Here is a 17,483-nt window from a genome sequence, read left to right on the forward strand (position 1 = left end):
CAATAAAGTTACATCTATCTATAGATCTATCTCTCTCTCTCTCTCTCTCATTCTCTCTCTATGCAGTATATCGATCGATCGATCTATCTATCTATCTCTCTATCTATCTATTTTCATCATTACGGGGGGAGTGTTACCATCCTGTAAAAAAGGGGTTGATAAGTTCAAGTTCAAGAAGTTGGTAAATTGCTCTCTTGCCCTGATCAAGGCCTGAATGACTAAAAGTCAATGGAATATTGTCACTGTTGATATGATTCAATAGGCATTAGATCTTAAAGGCTTTTTTAACTTCCCGCATTCTTGAGTTCCTCCAATTCCTTCAACTTCCACCCTGCACTTCATACGTCTGCTCTGCCAGACAGAAATATTGTACTGTCATTCAGTATAGTTATTCTACTACATTCATTTCAGAGATGTGGTTATTTTTATGATTTACTACTAATGATCAGCTCATTAAATATGATACACATTGACTAATGATCGTAGAGTTAATAAATATATTTTAGCAGTGCTGTGCAAATTTTAGTGTCTTTAGATGTTGACAGCATATATGTGCTCCCCAACCTGAGGGTGATGTGAAAGGAAAAAACTGCTGCCATGTAAATATGGTGAATTGTATTTATTTATTTGTATCTTGTTTTATGATATATGGCAAGTGAACTGTATTTATTTAGAGCTTTTCCAGTCTTATCCATTCACACGCACCCATTTTCACAACTTTATAAAGTGCTCGTAAACGTAGCATTTTCCTACATCAGACACCATTCACCACCCTCAGCCATTAGGGACAATTTGGGATTCAGTGCAGTTGAGTTTTCCGACTGGAAAAGCTGGGGATGGAACCACCGACTCTTGGTTAGTGACTTTTTGTTTTACTGTAGAGCACTTTGTTACTTTGGAGACTGCTCGACTTTCACCAGGGTCGACATAATGAATAAATCACATGTTTATCTCACCTCTGGTTTGGAAATCATATTTGTATCTTTCCTACTCTCCTTCGAACAAATTCTCTGAGAACTTGGTACATGCCCTCTATTAAAAGTATATTTATTAGGAATGCAGGTAAAAAGCAAGCAATTGTCTACAAGAGAATCATTCTCAGCGAAAAAGAAGGTAAACGTAGAGAAATCAAACATTTTGAGATGAGTTCAAAAGCCCTGGATGTAAATACATTTTTTCAATGTGAAGAAAATAACAAAAAAAGGTTTCATAGTAATCCGTCTAGTATTTATTGTGTTATCCTGCTCTCAAATTGACAGGATGCAAAAAGTGGAGGTAAATATTCTACTTTCTTTTTAAGGACATTTGCCTTCCTTCAGGGCTGGAACCTCTGGTATTAAAACTACATTGAAGGTTATGATCTTTTCAGTGATTTGTGAAGTACTGATAATTGTCACGTGGCCACTCTATATATTTTAAAGAGCAACAGGATCACCTGATGAAATAAAACGTCAAAACATCCATTCATATCAAACTGTTTTAATGAACACAGACCTTCCATTCTCAACACACAAAGACATATGCCATTCAGATTTAAACTGTTTGTTATGGTCTTACAGAGGACTCAGCAGGGTAACATAGGCTGTCACACATACGAGAGTTAAGAGTGACTTTGTAAACGCATTTGTTTTTTTCGGTGTTTGTGTTTTGATGTTCCATCCTGACTAATTTGTCAATTTTTTACTTGTGGGAACTTGAACATATACTATAGTGCTGGACCATGTTGAACCACTGCAGTGAAGACAGTAACTCCAGAACAGAGAGGCATTTCTTGAGAGGACGGTTTCTGCCCATTTTCATGACCTAAACTGTTTACAGTCTTCATATATTTAACTTATATTTCTATCTTGTTTAAGTTACAGAAAAATAAAGTCACATTTTCTCAAAGATCATGCTTTGCAGCCCAGTCTTTGTGACATTTCGTGTCACAAACACTACCGTCAGTCTCTTGAGAGTGCCAAGCAGATCAATCTTTCAGTGCTGCAACATTCGCTTTAGTCTTGCTGAACCATCGGATTTCCAAATTTGCCAGGACATGGTTTAAAGATCAGTGAAATTCAGCTTCTATCTAACACTAGTTACATTTAACAAAGCCTTGGAGGTTTTCCAGGAATTTGATGTACTCTTGATGCTCAATGGCGGTACTCAGCTCCATCAGTTCATCAGCAAAAGTGTTGTCGACCCCGCGGTCGGCCAGGAAGTCCATCAAGTGGTCATACAGGGCCTGAAAAAAACCCACACAGCATGAAATCCTATGTCATTTAAAGTGACACTACCGACCTCAAGTCTCATCAACTCTTATGGAAGGGATGTCACGAGATTACATTTTTTTCAAAGGAAATATCAAGGTTTTACGTTTTTCTCGATTATCAATACTACTGAAGTAAAAAGAAGCGCAATAAAGAGTATAGTATAATTATATAGCTAATGAACTAAAATATGTAATATTATATTATCAGTTTTCATAGTGCAAAGATGGCTATAAAAAAAAAAGATTTATCTAAGCTATTTTATTTAGTTGCCTTATTGTGTAAGGCTGGTCAGTGAAATTGTGTTCCCTTTCATCATAAGCAGTGTATCTGTTTGGGACTTTTATTGTGAAAGCTCACCAACTCTAATTGTTCTGTTTTCTGAGCGAAGTGTTGACTAGTTTTGAAAAAATAAACAGGCATACTGTCCCGGTTCAAACTCACATTCTTCATGTCCTTGTTAAACTTTAACCTCAAGGTATATATGAATTGAACTCTTGGCTACATGTATAATGGTTAATAGGATGAGAGGGAGGGTGTGTGTGTGTGTGTCAGCTGAAGGAGCTGTCGCTGGGCCGAGTTAAACATGTCTTCTTTTACACCCTCTGATAAACTACAGCCGTATTCAGACTATATAGGACTAACACAGACATTGACGGGGGTCCATGGTAATGATCTCCGTCATGGCAGCAACAGTCATAAAATCACATTTCTTTAGCAAGTTACCTTCAAAGTAAAAGCACAACATTTATTTTGTCGAAATAATGTTTTGTAGAGAGGAGAATTAAAGAGCTTTTATTGTAAAAAAGATGAGCATGAAGATTCTGTCGCCTGCTTAACAGACCTCTGTAGTAGCCGACATGCAATGTATAAAAAACCACAGCAGTTGACTTATTCATTTAAACTTGTATATAAACCACATGTGAACTATAATAAAGCAAATTCAGTTTCATTTTATGAAAAACATTGACTATAATATCTTCATTGCAGATAAACCAGGTAGGAGGATCCCAAGTAGACTTACCCAGTCGAGAGAGTCTGTGCCGAGTGTATAGCTCGTCTCCTTCCACTCATCATCTCCCTCGGGCTGGAAACTGACCTCACGAATGGCAAAGATGTCGCTCTCCTCCTCTCCTTCACCATGACTCATCTACAAATGCCAAATGCGATTCTTATTTACATCACAGATTGGCTATTTCACACAAGGTCAGAGACATGCCGTTGCTCACAATACGACATCTTGCATGAATTTACACATACTGTGCTTACCTCATCTTCAGGATAATGGCAGTCAAACACCAGGGAATGTTTTGCACCCTGTTTCGTTACTTCAACAACAAAGTTTGGCGATGACACCATTTCTGGCTGTAAACAGAATTATAAATTATATTAATGTCAATCAGTAAATTCTTAAGCACCAACATAGTTATGATTGCATATATTTTTTACATACACGTCTGACTTAAACAGTCAGGTTGGCTTGGGGCTCACCTCTTCTTCTGCTGCTGCTGCTGACTTCTGCTGTCCTTGTTCTGCCTCTTCCTCAAAGCTAGGAGGAATGCTGTTGTTGACGTTGAATGTGACAGAGATCCTGTGGAGCAGCAGATGCATTATGAGCTCATATACAGTAGTGTTCAACGAACCACTTTTTCTTTAGTCACAGCCGCAGACTTACTTATCTCCTGCAAAATGTCTTGTGAGTTTAGCCTCTGTGCCGTTCAGCCCCAGCTCCCATCCTCCAGACATCTTGGGAAGAGTTTTGGTTTTCTGGATCTTCTGCTCTTCTTTGATTTCATCAGACAGGAAATCACCGAATGCTTTGTCACCTGTTAAAAGTGTCAGCCGGGTTAAATGACTCCATCATGAGACAGAAGGCCACAGAGATAAACTGATACACAGGATGAAAACAAGTGCAACAAACATTTACGATTAATTTTAGCTGTGAATTTTTCACTTTTTTAAAACAGAACCAGGGGTTAAATTGAGACAGGGCTGTAATACTCAGCACAATGAGCACGTAGAAAGTGGGATATCAGGTGTGAGCATGCATACTTTTCATTGGATCCCTCAGGATGGATGTTAATACCAGGACCATAGACTTACAATGGGATAGGCAGCCTTACACATCAGTCTGATGTATATTTTTCTACAGCTTTCTTGATCTCAATAAATAAAGGAATGATCTAAAAATAACTTTGTGACTGCAGAAAACATAAATGAGGTACTAATGTGCTTTCCCTAAGCATAGGCTGTCGACCTTATACGTTTGTGCTACAAAAGGGATTTTATTTCAGATATCTTGTGTTGGATAAGTTGTTTTTTTCCATATTAACATTTATATTTGCCCTGATTCTCAGGCCAGTTCTCCTTAGAGACAGATGGTATTCACAGTGCGTGGCCCTCCACCCACACACCAGACAGAGCAGTGAGGCTGCAGTGAACACAGTGAAGCAGGTGAAGTGATAACTTAACTTAATTTGTTCATAGGTCAGGTAATGTTCTTTTTGTGGTTATTATGATGTTACAACAGATGTATTATAATATCAACCAGTTTGTCACAAAGGTTTTGATTTTGTTCATTTAGTTTGTTAGTTAGCAAGACAATGTGGATCAGAAATAAAGTGGATTTAAGGCAACACACCAATACACTTGTATGAAAACGGCTAATTAGACCTTAACATTTATACTGAATTCAAAACCGAAGCTGGTTAATGCCTGACAATGTGCAGAGATCATGTTAAGAAGAGAAGATCATGATCACAGAACATTTGATTGAAAAAAATAATATAAATGTAGCTAGTACAGATAATATGTATTTGACAGTGAGGAGGATTTCTATTGGAAACCACTTTACAAAGTGTCAAACTATTTTTCAATAAATATGTATTGATTCTATAATATAAATACATATTGGGGGATATATTTTCTTCTCCAGATCAGAACAGACTGAATCCTAATCCTAATTTAACCTCTGCTCGCAGCCACTGTCTGTCAAGGTGAATGCCAACCATCTAAAGAGACTAGATGCTATCCCTGCTAACTTGTGACTGACAACAGATCGAATCAGTTGTGTCTAGAGGCTGAATTTATCAATTGAATATATTAATTTAAGTGAACAGTTTGTAGAGCTCCAAAGCTTGGTCCTCCCTCAACGTGCAGCGCTGTCACATAGCATCTAGCTTAGCTTAGCTTCCCTCGTCCCCTGGTTGCCATACCTTCTGTGTGCAGTCCTCCACATCCACACGACACCGAGGGATTCCAAACTCTGGAGCTGAACAGCTGTGGCCGGTATCCCGACGAGGCTCCGTTGTTGTTGAGCATCCAGAGGGAGCGGGTGAAGGGCCGCGCTGTGGCCGAGCTGGGAGAGCACAGAGTCGGGCAGCAGAGCGGCAGAGCTCGGGCTGTGGACGCGGTGGCTGAGGAGACGCGGACGGCGGCTCCCACCGCCCGGACAACAGACTTCAGCATGACTGGGGGTAATAATAATAAGGTGAACAACAAGGGAATAAGTTAGTGTGGAAACACACGAGCACAGAGCTGCTGCCTGTTGGAGCCGCTGCTGTAAGATGACAGGAACACACGTGTGGAAGGACACATTGACCTGTCGTAATTGCGACCTCTGCACCGGAAGTTAAACTTTAAAACCCAGTGAAGCAAAATTACATCATCTGGATTATTTAACATTACAAAGCCATAATGCTTTGATGCTACATTAATCATTTAACTTTAATTATAAGTAATGAATAGTAACATTGAAAACATGGCTTTTATATAGTCTCTGATATCCAGGTTCCAATCTGGTTCTAATCCAAACAGCGCCCCTTGCGGCTTGATGAAGGCGCTCGAACGTCAGAGCAGAGATCTGACCTCAGTGATGACTTGAAGGTTACAGCATCTGAAACAGCACCACGTGTCTGTGTAAGTTATCTAGGTCACATCATCAGGAAGAATTTAAGTAATGATGTAGAGATGTGCAGTGTCATTGCTGAAAACTGTACACACATGTTGGTGTGTATAGATAATGGTAAAATAGCTCTTCTTAGATACACTCCCCAAGATGTGCACTGCAGTGATCCCGTCATGCTCTTCTGAGGAATTTATGTTTATGTCTTGATAGATTTACTTGAGTAATGTGATCATAATGGCCTTAACCGAGACGACAGAAACACTGGAACAAAAATCTGTTCTGTTTTTAATTCCTGTGGACTTGTAAAGTGTGTGATTATATTTTTATACTGATCTACAGAAATTAAGCTTAACTAACTCTATGATACATCAACATTTTCCATAAATTCTGTCAAAACCAAAAAGTGGAAAACTCCTATTACCCTCTTTGAATCTTTACTCTCCACTCACAGCAGACTCTTACACTTGGGCAGTGTTGATTTTTTTATTTATTAGAAATTATAACATCTGTGTAACTAAGACTATGACAAATTACAAGATGTATAGTTATAATAAACTCATCGAAGGCGTGCATTTATTTGTGTAAAATTGACAAGGGCTCATGCAGATCCTAAACCATTTACTTAAAAACCTCATGGGCAGCCTGATGTGCAAGAGACTCGATCCCTGAACACACGACCAGTATGTGAGAGTAGGTCTGATGATCTCAACAGCAACACCAGATGCAACTGGTGTTTAATAGTTTGTAAACTTAGAAACAGTTCTCATTTTATTCAGGTTACAAAACATGTTGTACAATCCTGAGTCCAGTGTAAAAAAAGAGGAGCATCCATCCTATTCTTCAAATTGGTGAGATTTACATTCTACAAAGTATGTAAGACCTGAGTGATCAGATCGATAACTACAATCTCCATGCATTGCTTTGCATCCATTGGTCGTCCATATGTCGGTTGTTAGTCTTTGCAGTCCGAGTAATGGATCTGTGCAACAAGAGTAGAACCTGGAGAATAAGGCATGCTGCTTCTCCTGACGTGCATGTATTTGGGAAAGTGTGATACAGTCGTAGTTGTGTAACACAAGCAGCCTGTGTTTTAACCATAACTTTGGTGTTTTTCATGTTTTAATATTATTACAGGAATTTATGGATTAAGACAAAGCTTCTGTGCTTGTGTATGAAACCCCTTCAGAGCACATTGTGTAAACCTACACAACATAGTGGGACCGTTTAAGAGAAGATTGCTTTTCTTAGCCTCTAACTTTCAGGCAGAACTGGTCAGTCAACTACCCTGTATGAAAAAGTCAATATGACTTTGAGAAAAAAAATTGATACATTATCAGAAATGCATGCAAACATTGAAAGAACCGGAGCAGGGAACCTAAAAAATGATCTATTCTTAAATATGTTAAACAGGTGGCTAAATGGCAAGAATGAATGTCAGGCAGAAGAAAAATGGTTTATAAAACGTGAATAAGAGTCTGGAGGAGGTCAAAAAAGTTGTGAGGCCCCAGTTTGCAGATTTCTGCTGCAGTGACACATGCCAGATGCTTGTCAACTGAGAGGTAGTAAAATCCAGAGAAGTTTACAGCACAGAAACTCAGATTCTTCTGATTTGTAGTAAGTGTCTTTATCCAAATTCAGCTCTGTAAAGAGAAAACATTTTTCCAGTTTTTCAGTCACTGGGTAAATTGAGAAAGGTGTCCTGTATCTCTATTGGTTAGCTCCTGGTGAGGTGGAGCTTGCGGCCAAAGTATTCTGGTGCTGCATCCAGCAGCCAGTCGGCGTCAACCAGACAGAGGTCTCTCATGTAGCAGCGCGACGTGTGCAGCAGCTCATTAAAGACCACGTATGCTGGCTTGGCCTGGAAAAGGACAGAGGAGGGATGGATGGCCACAGGCTGGTGGGTGTCCAGAGCCAAGTAGCTGCCGTCGGGTTGTAGTTCTGCGGCGTTGACGAACATCCCGTGGGCGAGGCAGCGGCGAACGTCCTCCGTGTCTGCTCCACATGACTCCATCTTCAAATTCATCTAGTGAAAAAAAATAATCCAGTCATCATGAGGCTCAAATGGGCTGCTGGTTCTACTGCTGTGACTTTAGGCCAGTGATTCTCAAACTGTGTCGCGTGCCCCACCGGCATAACAGGTGGGACACGCGACCGGGAGTGGGAAATGTGAGAAGGAACTAATGTTAGGGCCAAACTAATGTTTAGGGATCTCTTTAACGCCGGAACAGAAAACAAAATCGTTCTTTCATCGTAGCCAGGGGTCGACAACCCTCTCTGAAGCCGCATGCGAACGGTGAACTTTACGAATCAGTTTTCATATGTTGAACGGTAACGTGAGGGAACGTCACGTTAATTTGTTAAATCATCATTGTATCAGGCCAGCATGAAATACCAGGAGGAACTACTATTGGACCCCACAAATTAAGAAGACACTTTGAAACATTACACCTCACATGGATTTGTTCTTTTTGGTTGAGCTTTATCATCTTTGTAACAATGTGATTATAATTTAATACATTTTTTCTCTATTTTTGAAAAAGTACAGACTGATAAAGGAATGTTACCAAAAGTACTTAAATTAAGTTGAATTTAAGCAAAGTTATTGCACTATTTTTTTAACTTCTAAAGCGACAAATGTCACAAAAATTTGTTTGAAAAAGGTTTTCTATTTGCACATCAGTAATTCCTGAAAGTAATGTGAATTTAGTGTTCATGTGTAGGTTATGTAAATACACATGTTGAACTTGGCCCATTTTGTCATCATTTGTTTGGTGCAGGGGAGCCGGTTGGGCATGAAAAATATTCTGGCTCCAAAGAGGGGCATGACAGAAATAATTTGAGAACCACTGCTTTAGGCGTACATAGAACATTCACATTCCCACTGTACATCCAGTGGTTACAGTGATTTGCAGTTATGTACCTTAAGGCAGATTTCTTTAAGTTGCGCCTGGACGTCTTTCACCAGACCCATGTTCCTGCTGTTGACAAAGTTCTCCCGACACCACTCCTTTAAAAGCAAACATAAAGACACTCAGCAACATGTTCTAATAATTCATCTATTACGGCTGTCATTTCTTATTTCAAATTCAAAGATTCATTTGAACGTGGGGGGAACGTTCGTAGTCAACCCATAATGACTCGGTTAAATTCAAATTATACAGTCTAGAACAGGGCTGTTCAAACTTCTTTTCAGAGGGCCACAAAAATATATTGGAAGGACTGGACCACTCACCAGTGAGGTATACTGCCTTGCTTCTAATGCACTACTATTGGCAAAATCAATCAAATGCAGGTAAACTACGTTCATGCTGGTAACCGCAGCCGCTGCCACGCCCCCCCCCTGCCAGCGGTCTGAGGGACAGCTGGCAGGCCAGGAGTAAGTTTGGCGCCACCTAGTGATTAGACTAAGAAGTGTAATTCAGTGGGCCAGTCAATTATAGTTTTAGATACGGCCAATTAAACATGTATGGGCCGTAGTTTGGACACCCCTGGTCTAGAAGCTCATCAGACCAACTGAGGTAGTGTTTCCTGATACAGCAGAGATGCAAGCAAATCTGTCCTGATCTGATTCATTACACCAGAGCATTTAAGAGTCTGCGTGAGTTCTACACTATAGACGGAAACCCCCTTAAACAACTTGTCATGTCAAATTCGCTCAAACATGATTTTTGGAAAAACTTACAGCCCTAACGTGTAGACATATATTTTCTCTTACTTGTCCAGATATTCTTACCTTATTACCACTGACTTTCTTGAATGCTCTGTAAATGCTAAGGAGGGTCATGTGGTCTCCTTCGCTGGAGGAAAACTTCTTGCGCGCCGCGAGCACCTCTTCCCGCCGGGCTGGAGGGTTGAACAACACAGTGTCTACTGACAGTAGAGACACAATGCACAAAATCTCCTCAGAACAGGAGTAATCCGGGGACAGCAGGATGGTCTGTGAGACGGGGAGAAAAGAAGAAGGCATCAACCACATTGGCTCTATGCATAATAGACTTTATGTCAACTTCAACTAAATATACAAATCAATGCAGACCTCCTGAACAGTTTATGCTTGTGTGAAGCACTTGCTACCTTGGCATATCTTGGCTCCAAGGGGAAGCTTGCCATCTTCTTTCCAAGAGGGGTGAGGAAAACCTGGCCCTCCTTCCTCTCCAGAGCTCCCAGCAGCTCTAAATGCTCCACAGCAGAGTGAACGGCCTCTGGGATAAACACAAACTGGTCACTTCAACCTACCAACTCTCTGATTGACCAGACGAGCACAGTGACTCATGATCAGTAGCATCTTACCTGGAGAGGGCTTTGACATGAAATCAAAATTCATCACGTCTGGGATCCCCAGAGCCATTAACTGCAGCATCACACTGGCCAAGTTACACCTGCGGCAGACACACACACGCAGAGGGGAGGAAAAAGAGCATACTCAATCACACTGACCCAAATGAATCAACGTGCAGAAGAGCCTCGTTCAGAGCAGCACACACTGTACTGAAGTGTATTAACTGCATGAAACAGAGGCCTACCTCTGGATCTCAGGTACAGTCATGGGGATGAGGCTGTCGAACTCCGCCTCGGTGTAGAGACGATAGCAGGAGCCAGAGTCCTCCCTGCCAGCTCGACCCGATCGCTGCCAGGCCTGTGCTTTAGAGATCCGCTGCACTGCCAGCACCTCCAAACCACTGTCTGCAGTCACACAACACATGTACAATAAAACCAAAACATGCACAATTCACTGTCATTAACCATAAACTGAATTATTTTATAGTTAACACTTAAATTATGGTGTGTGTTTTTAGCTCTAGCTTTGGAGGACCTATTTAAGTACAGACAAGCGACGACATTTTTAAAGGGTTGAGTCTTTTAGGGTGAAGTGTAGTTTAGGGTGGGGGTTAAATCACATTAAAACCAGAATTGAACGGTTGAAATACCACCGTAAAGTTAAACCCAAAGGTAAATAAAATGATGAACAGAAGCTTTAAAGACCATAGACTATTCAAAACAAATAATAACAAATAAAAACATGAAATTCCTACAAGTTAATTTACCAGAAGTGTTAATCAAGATAGTAAAGAATTTATGTGTGTGTGTGTGTGTGTGGACTGAATCCTCTCACCAGGATTAAAACGTTTGGCCTTCACCATCCCTGTGTCTATGACATATTTAATCCCAGAGATTGTAAGTGACGTCTCAGCGATGTTGGTCGAGAGGATGACTTTCCTACAACCCTGGATCAAAGTAAAGAGCACAAACAATTTGTTTGACAATAGAAAATAACAAGACAATGATAATGGCAACTTCAAACTCACAAAAACTGGTGATTTAGTGTCTCTCCTGCTTTAAAGAAGCCAAACAAGTACGTCATCTTAAACATAATCACAGTTGAGAACAGCAGCACACAGATTTCACAAATTCTGTCCAAAACCAAATTGACTATTCATTCACAACGACTTCCTTTTGTTCACACAAATCTACAGAACACTGTTGTGTTTGTTGTTGTCTTTACCTTGGGAGCTAGCTGGAAGACCCTGAGCTGCTGTGCTGGGGGCAGCGATGCGTACAACGGGATAACTACCATGGGACTGCAGCCGTCAGGAAGATGCTTGGCGATGTCCCGGCAAGTCCTCGCCAGGGCCTCGATTTCCTCTTGACCCGTCATGAAGACTAAAATATCATGGGACGGGGGCGCCTCCTGCAACGAGACCACGTTGTGTTCCGGTGTCAGGAGTCATCACAGTACATGAAACTGCACCAAGGGAAATTTCCACTCATTGTTTGCTTCCTTACAAAAAAGTAAAGAACTGAATTTTTAGATATCAGTGTTTGAATAAGAAAATGATCACGCGGCGGATGTTTGCCTCCGTCAATCAGACTCATATGGGGTCACCATAACCTTGACCTTTGATCTTCCAAATCTAATCAGTTAATCTAAATCAGGGGTGTCCAAACTACGGCCTGCAATCCATTTTAAATTGGCCCGCCTAAAAAAATATGGCCCACTGTATTGTACTTCTCAGTTTAAACACTAGGTGGCGCCCAACTCACCCCTGACCTGCCAGCTGTCCCTCAGAAAGCCGCCACGCCCCCCGGCCTGAGCGACGCAATTGAGGCGCATTGTCAACGGTCCGCTCCAGGGCAGGGGGGCGTGACGGCGTGTGGTCCTCGGGATAAAAAGTTTGGACACTCCTGATCTAAAGTCAACTTGACAGATTAGTTAATAGTTAAATGTTGAAAACTACCTGATGGATCTGGAACACAGACACCAGTGCAGCCTGCAGGTAGTCGGACTGGGGATGCTTGGTGTAGTAGATCTGAATGGGATGCTGCCTTCCCTCCAGGTACAGCACTGGTGACTTGTTGAAGTATTCAGAGAACAAATCCACGTCCATTGTGGCCGACATCACTATGACCTGTGCAGGAAAAACAATTAAAAGAAAGAGTAAAAAAGAGATCAACAAAGTAGGAGCAGAAAATTTGCTTGTGTGTAATAATGCAGAGCAAGATTTTGATGAGTCGAGTGTTGACTACAAAAGTAAAACTTTATTCAACCCTGGGCAGCTCCAGCTTTTCTCCTACCTTCAAGGGAATCTTGTGTAGTTCTCGCCGCTTGCGTTGAGCAGCCTTAACCACGCCGAACAGCACATCGGTGTGCACGGTGCGCTCGTGGGCTTCATCCAGGACCACCACGGTGTAGCGCAGCAGTAACGGGTCCCCGATGGCCTCACGCAGCAGCATGCCGTCTGTCATGAACTTCAGCTTCGTCTCGGAGGAGGTGACATCCTCAAAACGCACCGTGTAACCAACCTGAGGAGAAGTTTGAGTCAGTGAGACTTTAAACTGTTGCACTTGTTCGTCTCGTGTCATCCCTGCTGATATCGGCTTGTCAAATGAATCAATGTGATGAGTTTGTATTTATTGATGTGGTTACTGATGGCTGTACTACTAATTGCCCCTCGGGGATAATTCACCTTGAACACACCGATATTAGGGAAACCACAGTTGAGATTTTCCCTCCAGGTAATAAACTTAACAAGAAAACATGCTTGTTGTTCGGCGTCTGTCCAGACTTAACTTAATGTTACATTACACCTAGCAGCCTCTGGCTTCCACTTTAATGTACAGTGAACCGTGCTCTCCATCCGTCTCTCTCTCTCTCTCAAACGCACCGACTTGTCTGAGGTGTAACAGTAGATTACCATAATAACGTTTTGATCAAATCCTCCTCATCCTTGTCTGCCAACTCTCCTCCCATCATGTCATAAGACTACGGAACATCGAAGGCGGGGCCAGGTTTTGTCAGAAAAATCCAACCACCTTTTGGGCTCAGTTACTTCTCGGTCAGATCGGACAGAAAACTGCAGCACTGATCCGGCTCCACTCTCCTGCTGCACAGTCGACACTTTCCCAAGCACTGAGAACTGGTGATGTGGCGCTACGTCTGATACACAAAATAAACCAAACGAATGTCATGTCTTTGCCCTCAGGAGGTATAGCGGGTCTTTCCAACCAGAAAGTTGGTGGTTCGATTCTTATCTCCCCCATTCCGCAAGCCAAAAATTCTTTGGGCAAGATACCGAACCACTAACTGACCCTGAGGGCTGTGCCGGCAGCGTATGAACCATGTGAGAGAGAGAGAGAGAGAGAGAGAGAGAGAGAGAGAGAGAGAGAGAGAGAGCTGCACATAGATGCACTGTATGAATGAGTGTGTGAAGAAGTGAAAGACAAAACTTTTTTGTGAAGAGCTTTGAGTGGTCATCAAGACAAAAGCTCTAACATAACTGATTAACTCAACACACATATATATATATATATATATATATTCAAAGGGATATATCATCAGCAACGTATTCCACCTTTTCTCCTCATACAGACATGATTCTTCAGCATTGTGCCTCGTGTGTTTCTAAGTACACATTGAGCAGTGGAACACCCGTCTCCTGTTCGTACCAGCTTGCCGAGCTGAGTCCTCTTCTCCTCGGCCACCCTTCCTGCCAGCGAGATGGCAGCGACCCGGCGAGGCTGAGTGATGGCGACCATGCCCTGTCGCCCGATGCCAGCCTCGTACAGATACTGGGGGATCTGGGTGGTCTTCCCTGACCCGGTCTCACCTGACGTGTGCACGAGAGAGAGGAATGAGGTGGAGTCATAACAAGGCACCGTTGGTGTTACACACTCTGTACATAATCTGACAATGGTTGATAATAATAACAAAACGCCACCCTGTCTGATTACTTCCTGAGATCTATCGAATGTAAAGAGTAGCGGGAACTCTACCTATCAGAATGACATTGGGCAGCTGCCTCAGTTGGTTCAGCAGCTGAGGTTTCGCCTGGTAGATCGGAAGCTGTTTCCTCTGGACTTCTATCGGAGTGGTCGCATTCCCCTTTCTAGGAAGCAGCATGCCAGGCTTGTTCCTATCCAGTCGGAAGAACACTGACCCCGGCTTGAATTTCTTAGCCGGAGGAGGGTGAGGGTCGTTGGGCATGGTCTAGAAAAAGTGACTCTGGTGGGGGAAACCTTCGCAGCTCCTTCGGGTTGGTTTGATGTCAGGGAGAAAATAAATCAAAAGTTTTCTCCGTGCTCACTGACACCAGCGTCACTGCGGATGTTTTGCTAGCGCTTCACTAAAACGTCCCCACGTGGTTACAGCGTGGCGCGGACATTTCACGTCATCACACCGAGAGTCAAATTCCAACCCGCGTCGTGACTGTAAGGTTCATCCTCGTTAAATCCCTCATCAAACCACCACCTCTACAACACGTATTAGGGATCGTATGATTGTAGATAGCTGGCACGTGGTCACACAGACATCAATTTACACTAAATTAATGGTATAGTCCTATTTGTGCACAGATTCCCTGTCAACAAATATATTGATTGAATAAAAAAATCTAAATATCAGGTCCGGATTTTAGACTTGGTGGATTTCCGATGCCTCTCAACCCTCACTCCTAGTCTCATGCATTACAGTGAAATATTCTCAAACTGCTGCTTCAGCTGTCGGAGTCTGCTTCCTCTGACCTGCGCTCACTTTACACTTTAACAATAAACACCATCACTGATCTGCAGTTGTTGGAACACGTACAGGACCGACGTTGCCTTTGTGTTTGTTTGATTCTCTCCAGAGCTCACGAGACACGCCCCGTTTATCCAGGAACATAAATATGGGTTAAGCAGGTTTTTTTATAAAGATCAGTTCTAAGTGGTGAGAAAACATCAGAGGAAAATAGTCACCTGTTTACCAGCGGAGTGACGCGCCTCAGTGCAGTTGCGCTGCCAAGGGGGGCCAGGTGGGGCCACCTTGATAAAGGCTATAATCAGAGTTTGTCCTTTTAAGCTTTAGGTGCAGCAGTCTAAACTGGATGAATGTCAGTGTGAAGAGCACTGACCACTGTCACAGACTAACTGTTGTAGTCTGATTACAATTTATTGTTGTAAATTTTGGTTTTATCAACCGATGAAACAGCAGCTACATGCAGTGCTACAGGAAATTGTGGATGTGATACATCGTTGTGCATTAGAATCATTGACTGCTGAATGGTAATCGACTCGTGAGGCTAGTGAAGGTGCACTACTGCAGTGATTTTCAACCTTTTTTGAGCCGCGGCACATTTTTTACATTTACAAAATCCTGGGGCACATTACCAATCAAAATGACACAAAATGACTGTCTATGGCCTAACACAGTACATATAATGCATATAGTTAGTAATATAGTTTCTAAATGTATTTATACTCACTCAGTGTTAAACCTGGGCCTGTTTAGATGAACACAAAACTGATATCCTGGCAGGAATGGAAGACAGACACACACAAAGCTCTTCTTCAACAGCTCTCAGTGTCTGTTTTTAGTTTTTATCGCAGTCAAGCTTGAAAAGCTAAGCTCACATATATGTTGTGGAAAACAGGAGCAATGTCCAAATAGCTTTGTTGGCCAGATTGGGGAACTCCTTGGCAGCAGATAGCCAAAAACTGTCCAACGGAAGATTAGCAAAGTTTAGCTTTAAACCACGATCTTGTTTCAGTTCAATGAGTTCCTCTTGCGCCTGTAAAGTCATGTCCTTTCCAGCATCTGATGCTGAGCTGTATGGGTCCCTAACCCAGTCAAGGCATTCTGTGAAGGCTGAAGAGAAATGAAATGACAACTTCTCCTCAAGAGTTTTCAAATGTGTGCCTATCACCTCGCACATTGCAGCAGTGTTGACATCATGCCTTTTCTCAGTCAGTGGGAACATCTTAAGGTTGCCACGCTGCACATGTTGTTGCCAGAGCTGCACCTTTAAACGGAATCCATTTATTTTATCAGTGCTTGGAAGCAGGTTTTCATTTCGGCCTTGCATCCGTGTGTTCAGTTCATTCAGATGATGAAATATATCAGCCAGGTATGCCAGCTTTGCACACCACTCATCAGTTGCAAGCAGCTTTGAGTAATCGGACCTCTCAATTGTCAGAAATACTTTTAACCCACTGGAATAGAAGAGTATTACATTATCTGCCACACTTTATTACAGCACAGACCAGGGGTGCCCACACTTTATACGCCTGTGAGCTACTCTTGAAATGACCAGCTCAGCAAGATCTACCGACCAAATAGTGTTGGTATCACCCAACAGACACTCAACAATGGTTAATTAGGGGATATTAGATCATTTCCCACGGCACACCTGACGATCTCTCACCGCAGACTAGTGTAAAAATCACTGCACTAAACGATCTGGCAGAGGACAAAGGAAACAGGCAGTAAGATTTACTGGGGAGACTAATGACTTGATAGAAGGCAGGTGTGTCTGTGGGTGGGGCTGGTAAAGGGATATGTGGAACGAGGAAGTGCAGAGCAGAGGGACTGCTGAGTTCTGAAATGACATCATTATTAGTATATACTAGTGCTGTCAGTTGAACGCGTTATTAATGGCGTTAACGCAAACCCAGTTGAATGACGTCAATCCACTTTTCCATGTTGATAAGAGCATTAAAACGAAAAAAAAAATATATGGAAAAAAAATAAATGAAGGGACATTTAGAATAGATACAAATTTGCGATTAATCGCGTTTAATTTTGAGTTCACTATGATATAAATGCGATTAATCGCGATTAGATATTTTAAACGTTTGACAGCACTAGTATACACAAAGGATACGATCAGACAAATAAAAATGTTAATAGGAGGGGGAATTCTTGACAGACCTTGACAAAAGAATTACAGAGAAACATGCAGTTTGAAATTTGCGGCGATCTCCTGCAGGAGGAGAAAAAGAGTGTAATCTTCCAGGATTATAATGGAAAGGAGAAAATCGTTTTCAAGATAAAGCTAAAAAAGAAGAGGAAGCAC

The 17,483-nt window shown here is 42.0% G+C and overlaps 2 protein-coding genes across 2 annotated transcripts; both read right to left on the minus strand.

Moving 5' to 3' along the window:
- Positions 1-1,463: 1,463 nt before the first annotated feature.
- c1qbp (complement component 1, q subcomponent binding protein) lies at positions 1,464-5,827 on the minus strand. The gene is made up of 6 exons (XM_053441626.1): positions 5,465-5,827; positions 3,925-4,075; positions 3,741-3,840; positions 3,519-3,614; positions 3,274-3,399; positions 1,464-2,224 (listed from the first exon to the last, which is right to left on the minus strand). The coding sequence occupies exons 1-6, from the start codon at positions 5,715-5,717 to the stop codon at positions 2,075-2,077; spliced, it is 876 nt and encodes a 291-aa protein (XP_053297601.1). The 5' UTR covers positions 5,718-5,827; the 3' UTR covers positions 1,464-2,074.
- A 798-nt stretch (positions 5,828-6,625) lies between these two features.
- On the minus strand, positions 6,626-14,797 carry dhx33 (DEAH (Asp-Glu-Ala-His) box polypeptide 33). Its single transcript, XM_053442315.1, has 12 exons — positions 14,428-14,797; positions 14,101-14,261; positions 12,730-12,957; positions 12,393-12,563; positions 11,660-11,845; positions 11,270-11,381; positions 10,680-10,839; positions 10,447-10,535; positions 10,231-10,358; positions 9,890-10,093; positions 9,077-9,163; positions 6,626-8,179 (listed from the first exon to the last, which is right to left on the minus strand). Exons 1-12 carry the CDS (start codon positions 14,636-14,638, stop codon positions 7,871-7,873), a joined length of 2,046 nt encoding a protein of 681 aa, XP_053298290.1. The 5' UTR covers positions 14,639-14,797; the 3' UTR covers positions 6,626-7,870.
- Positions 14,798-17,483: the final 2,686 nt, after the last annotated feature.

The sequence above is a fragment of the Pleuronectes platessa genome, chromosome 15 (assembly GCF_947347685.1).
Source record: "Pleuronectes platessa chromosome 15, fPlePla1.1, whole genome shotgun sequence".
Taxonomy (NCBI): Eukaryota; Metazoa; Chordata; class Actinopteri; order Pleuronectiformes; family Pleuronectidae; genus Pleuronectes; species Pleuronectes platessa.

What these genes read in the sequence shown, in the direction of transcription:
- c1qbp (XM_053441626.1), bottom strand. Translation starts at nt 5,717, where the DNA reads ATGCTGAAGTCTGTTGTCCGGGCGGTGGGAGCCGCCGTCCGCGTCTCC. An exon ending in CAGCAGCAGCAGAAGAAGAG is followed by an intron (nt 3,615 to 3,740) that starts GTGAGCCCCAAG and finishes TTCTGTTTACAG; the next exon opens with CCAGAAATGGTGTCATCGCC. An exon ending in GCACAGACTCTCTCGACTGG is followed by an intron (nt 2,225 to 3,273) that starts GTAAGTCTACTT and finishes GGTTTTTTTCAG; the next exon opens with GCCCTGTATGACCACTTGAT.
- dhx33 (XM_053442315.1), bottom strand. Translation starts at nt 14,638, where the DNA reads ATGCCCAACGACCCTCACCCTCCTCCGGCTAAGAAATTCAAGCCGGGG. An exon ending in ACTGTACCTGAGATCCAGAG is followed by an intron (nt 10,536 to 10,679) that starts GTAGGCCTCTGT and finishes TGTCTGCCGCAG; the next exon opens with GTGTAACTTGGCCAGTGTGA. An exon ending in TGGAGCCAAGATATGCCAAG is followed by an intron (nt 10,094 to 10,230) that starts GTAGCAAGTGCT and finishes CCCGTCTCACAG; the next exon opens with ACCATCCTGCTGTCCCCGGA.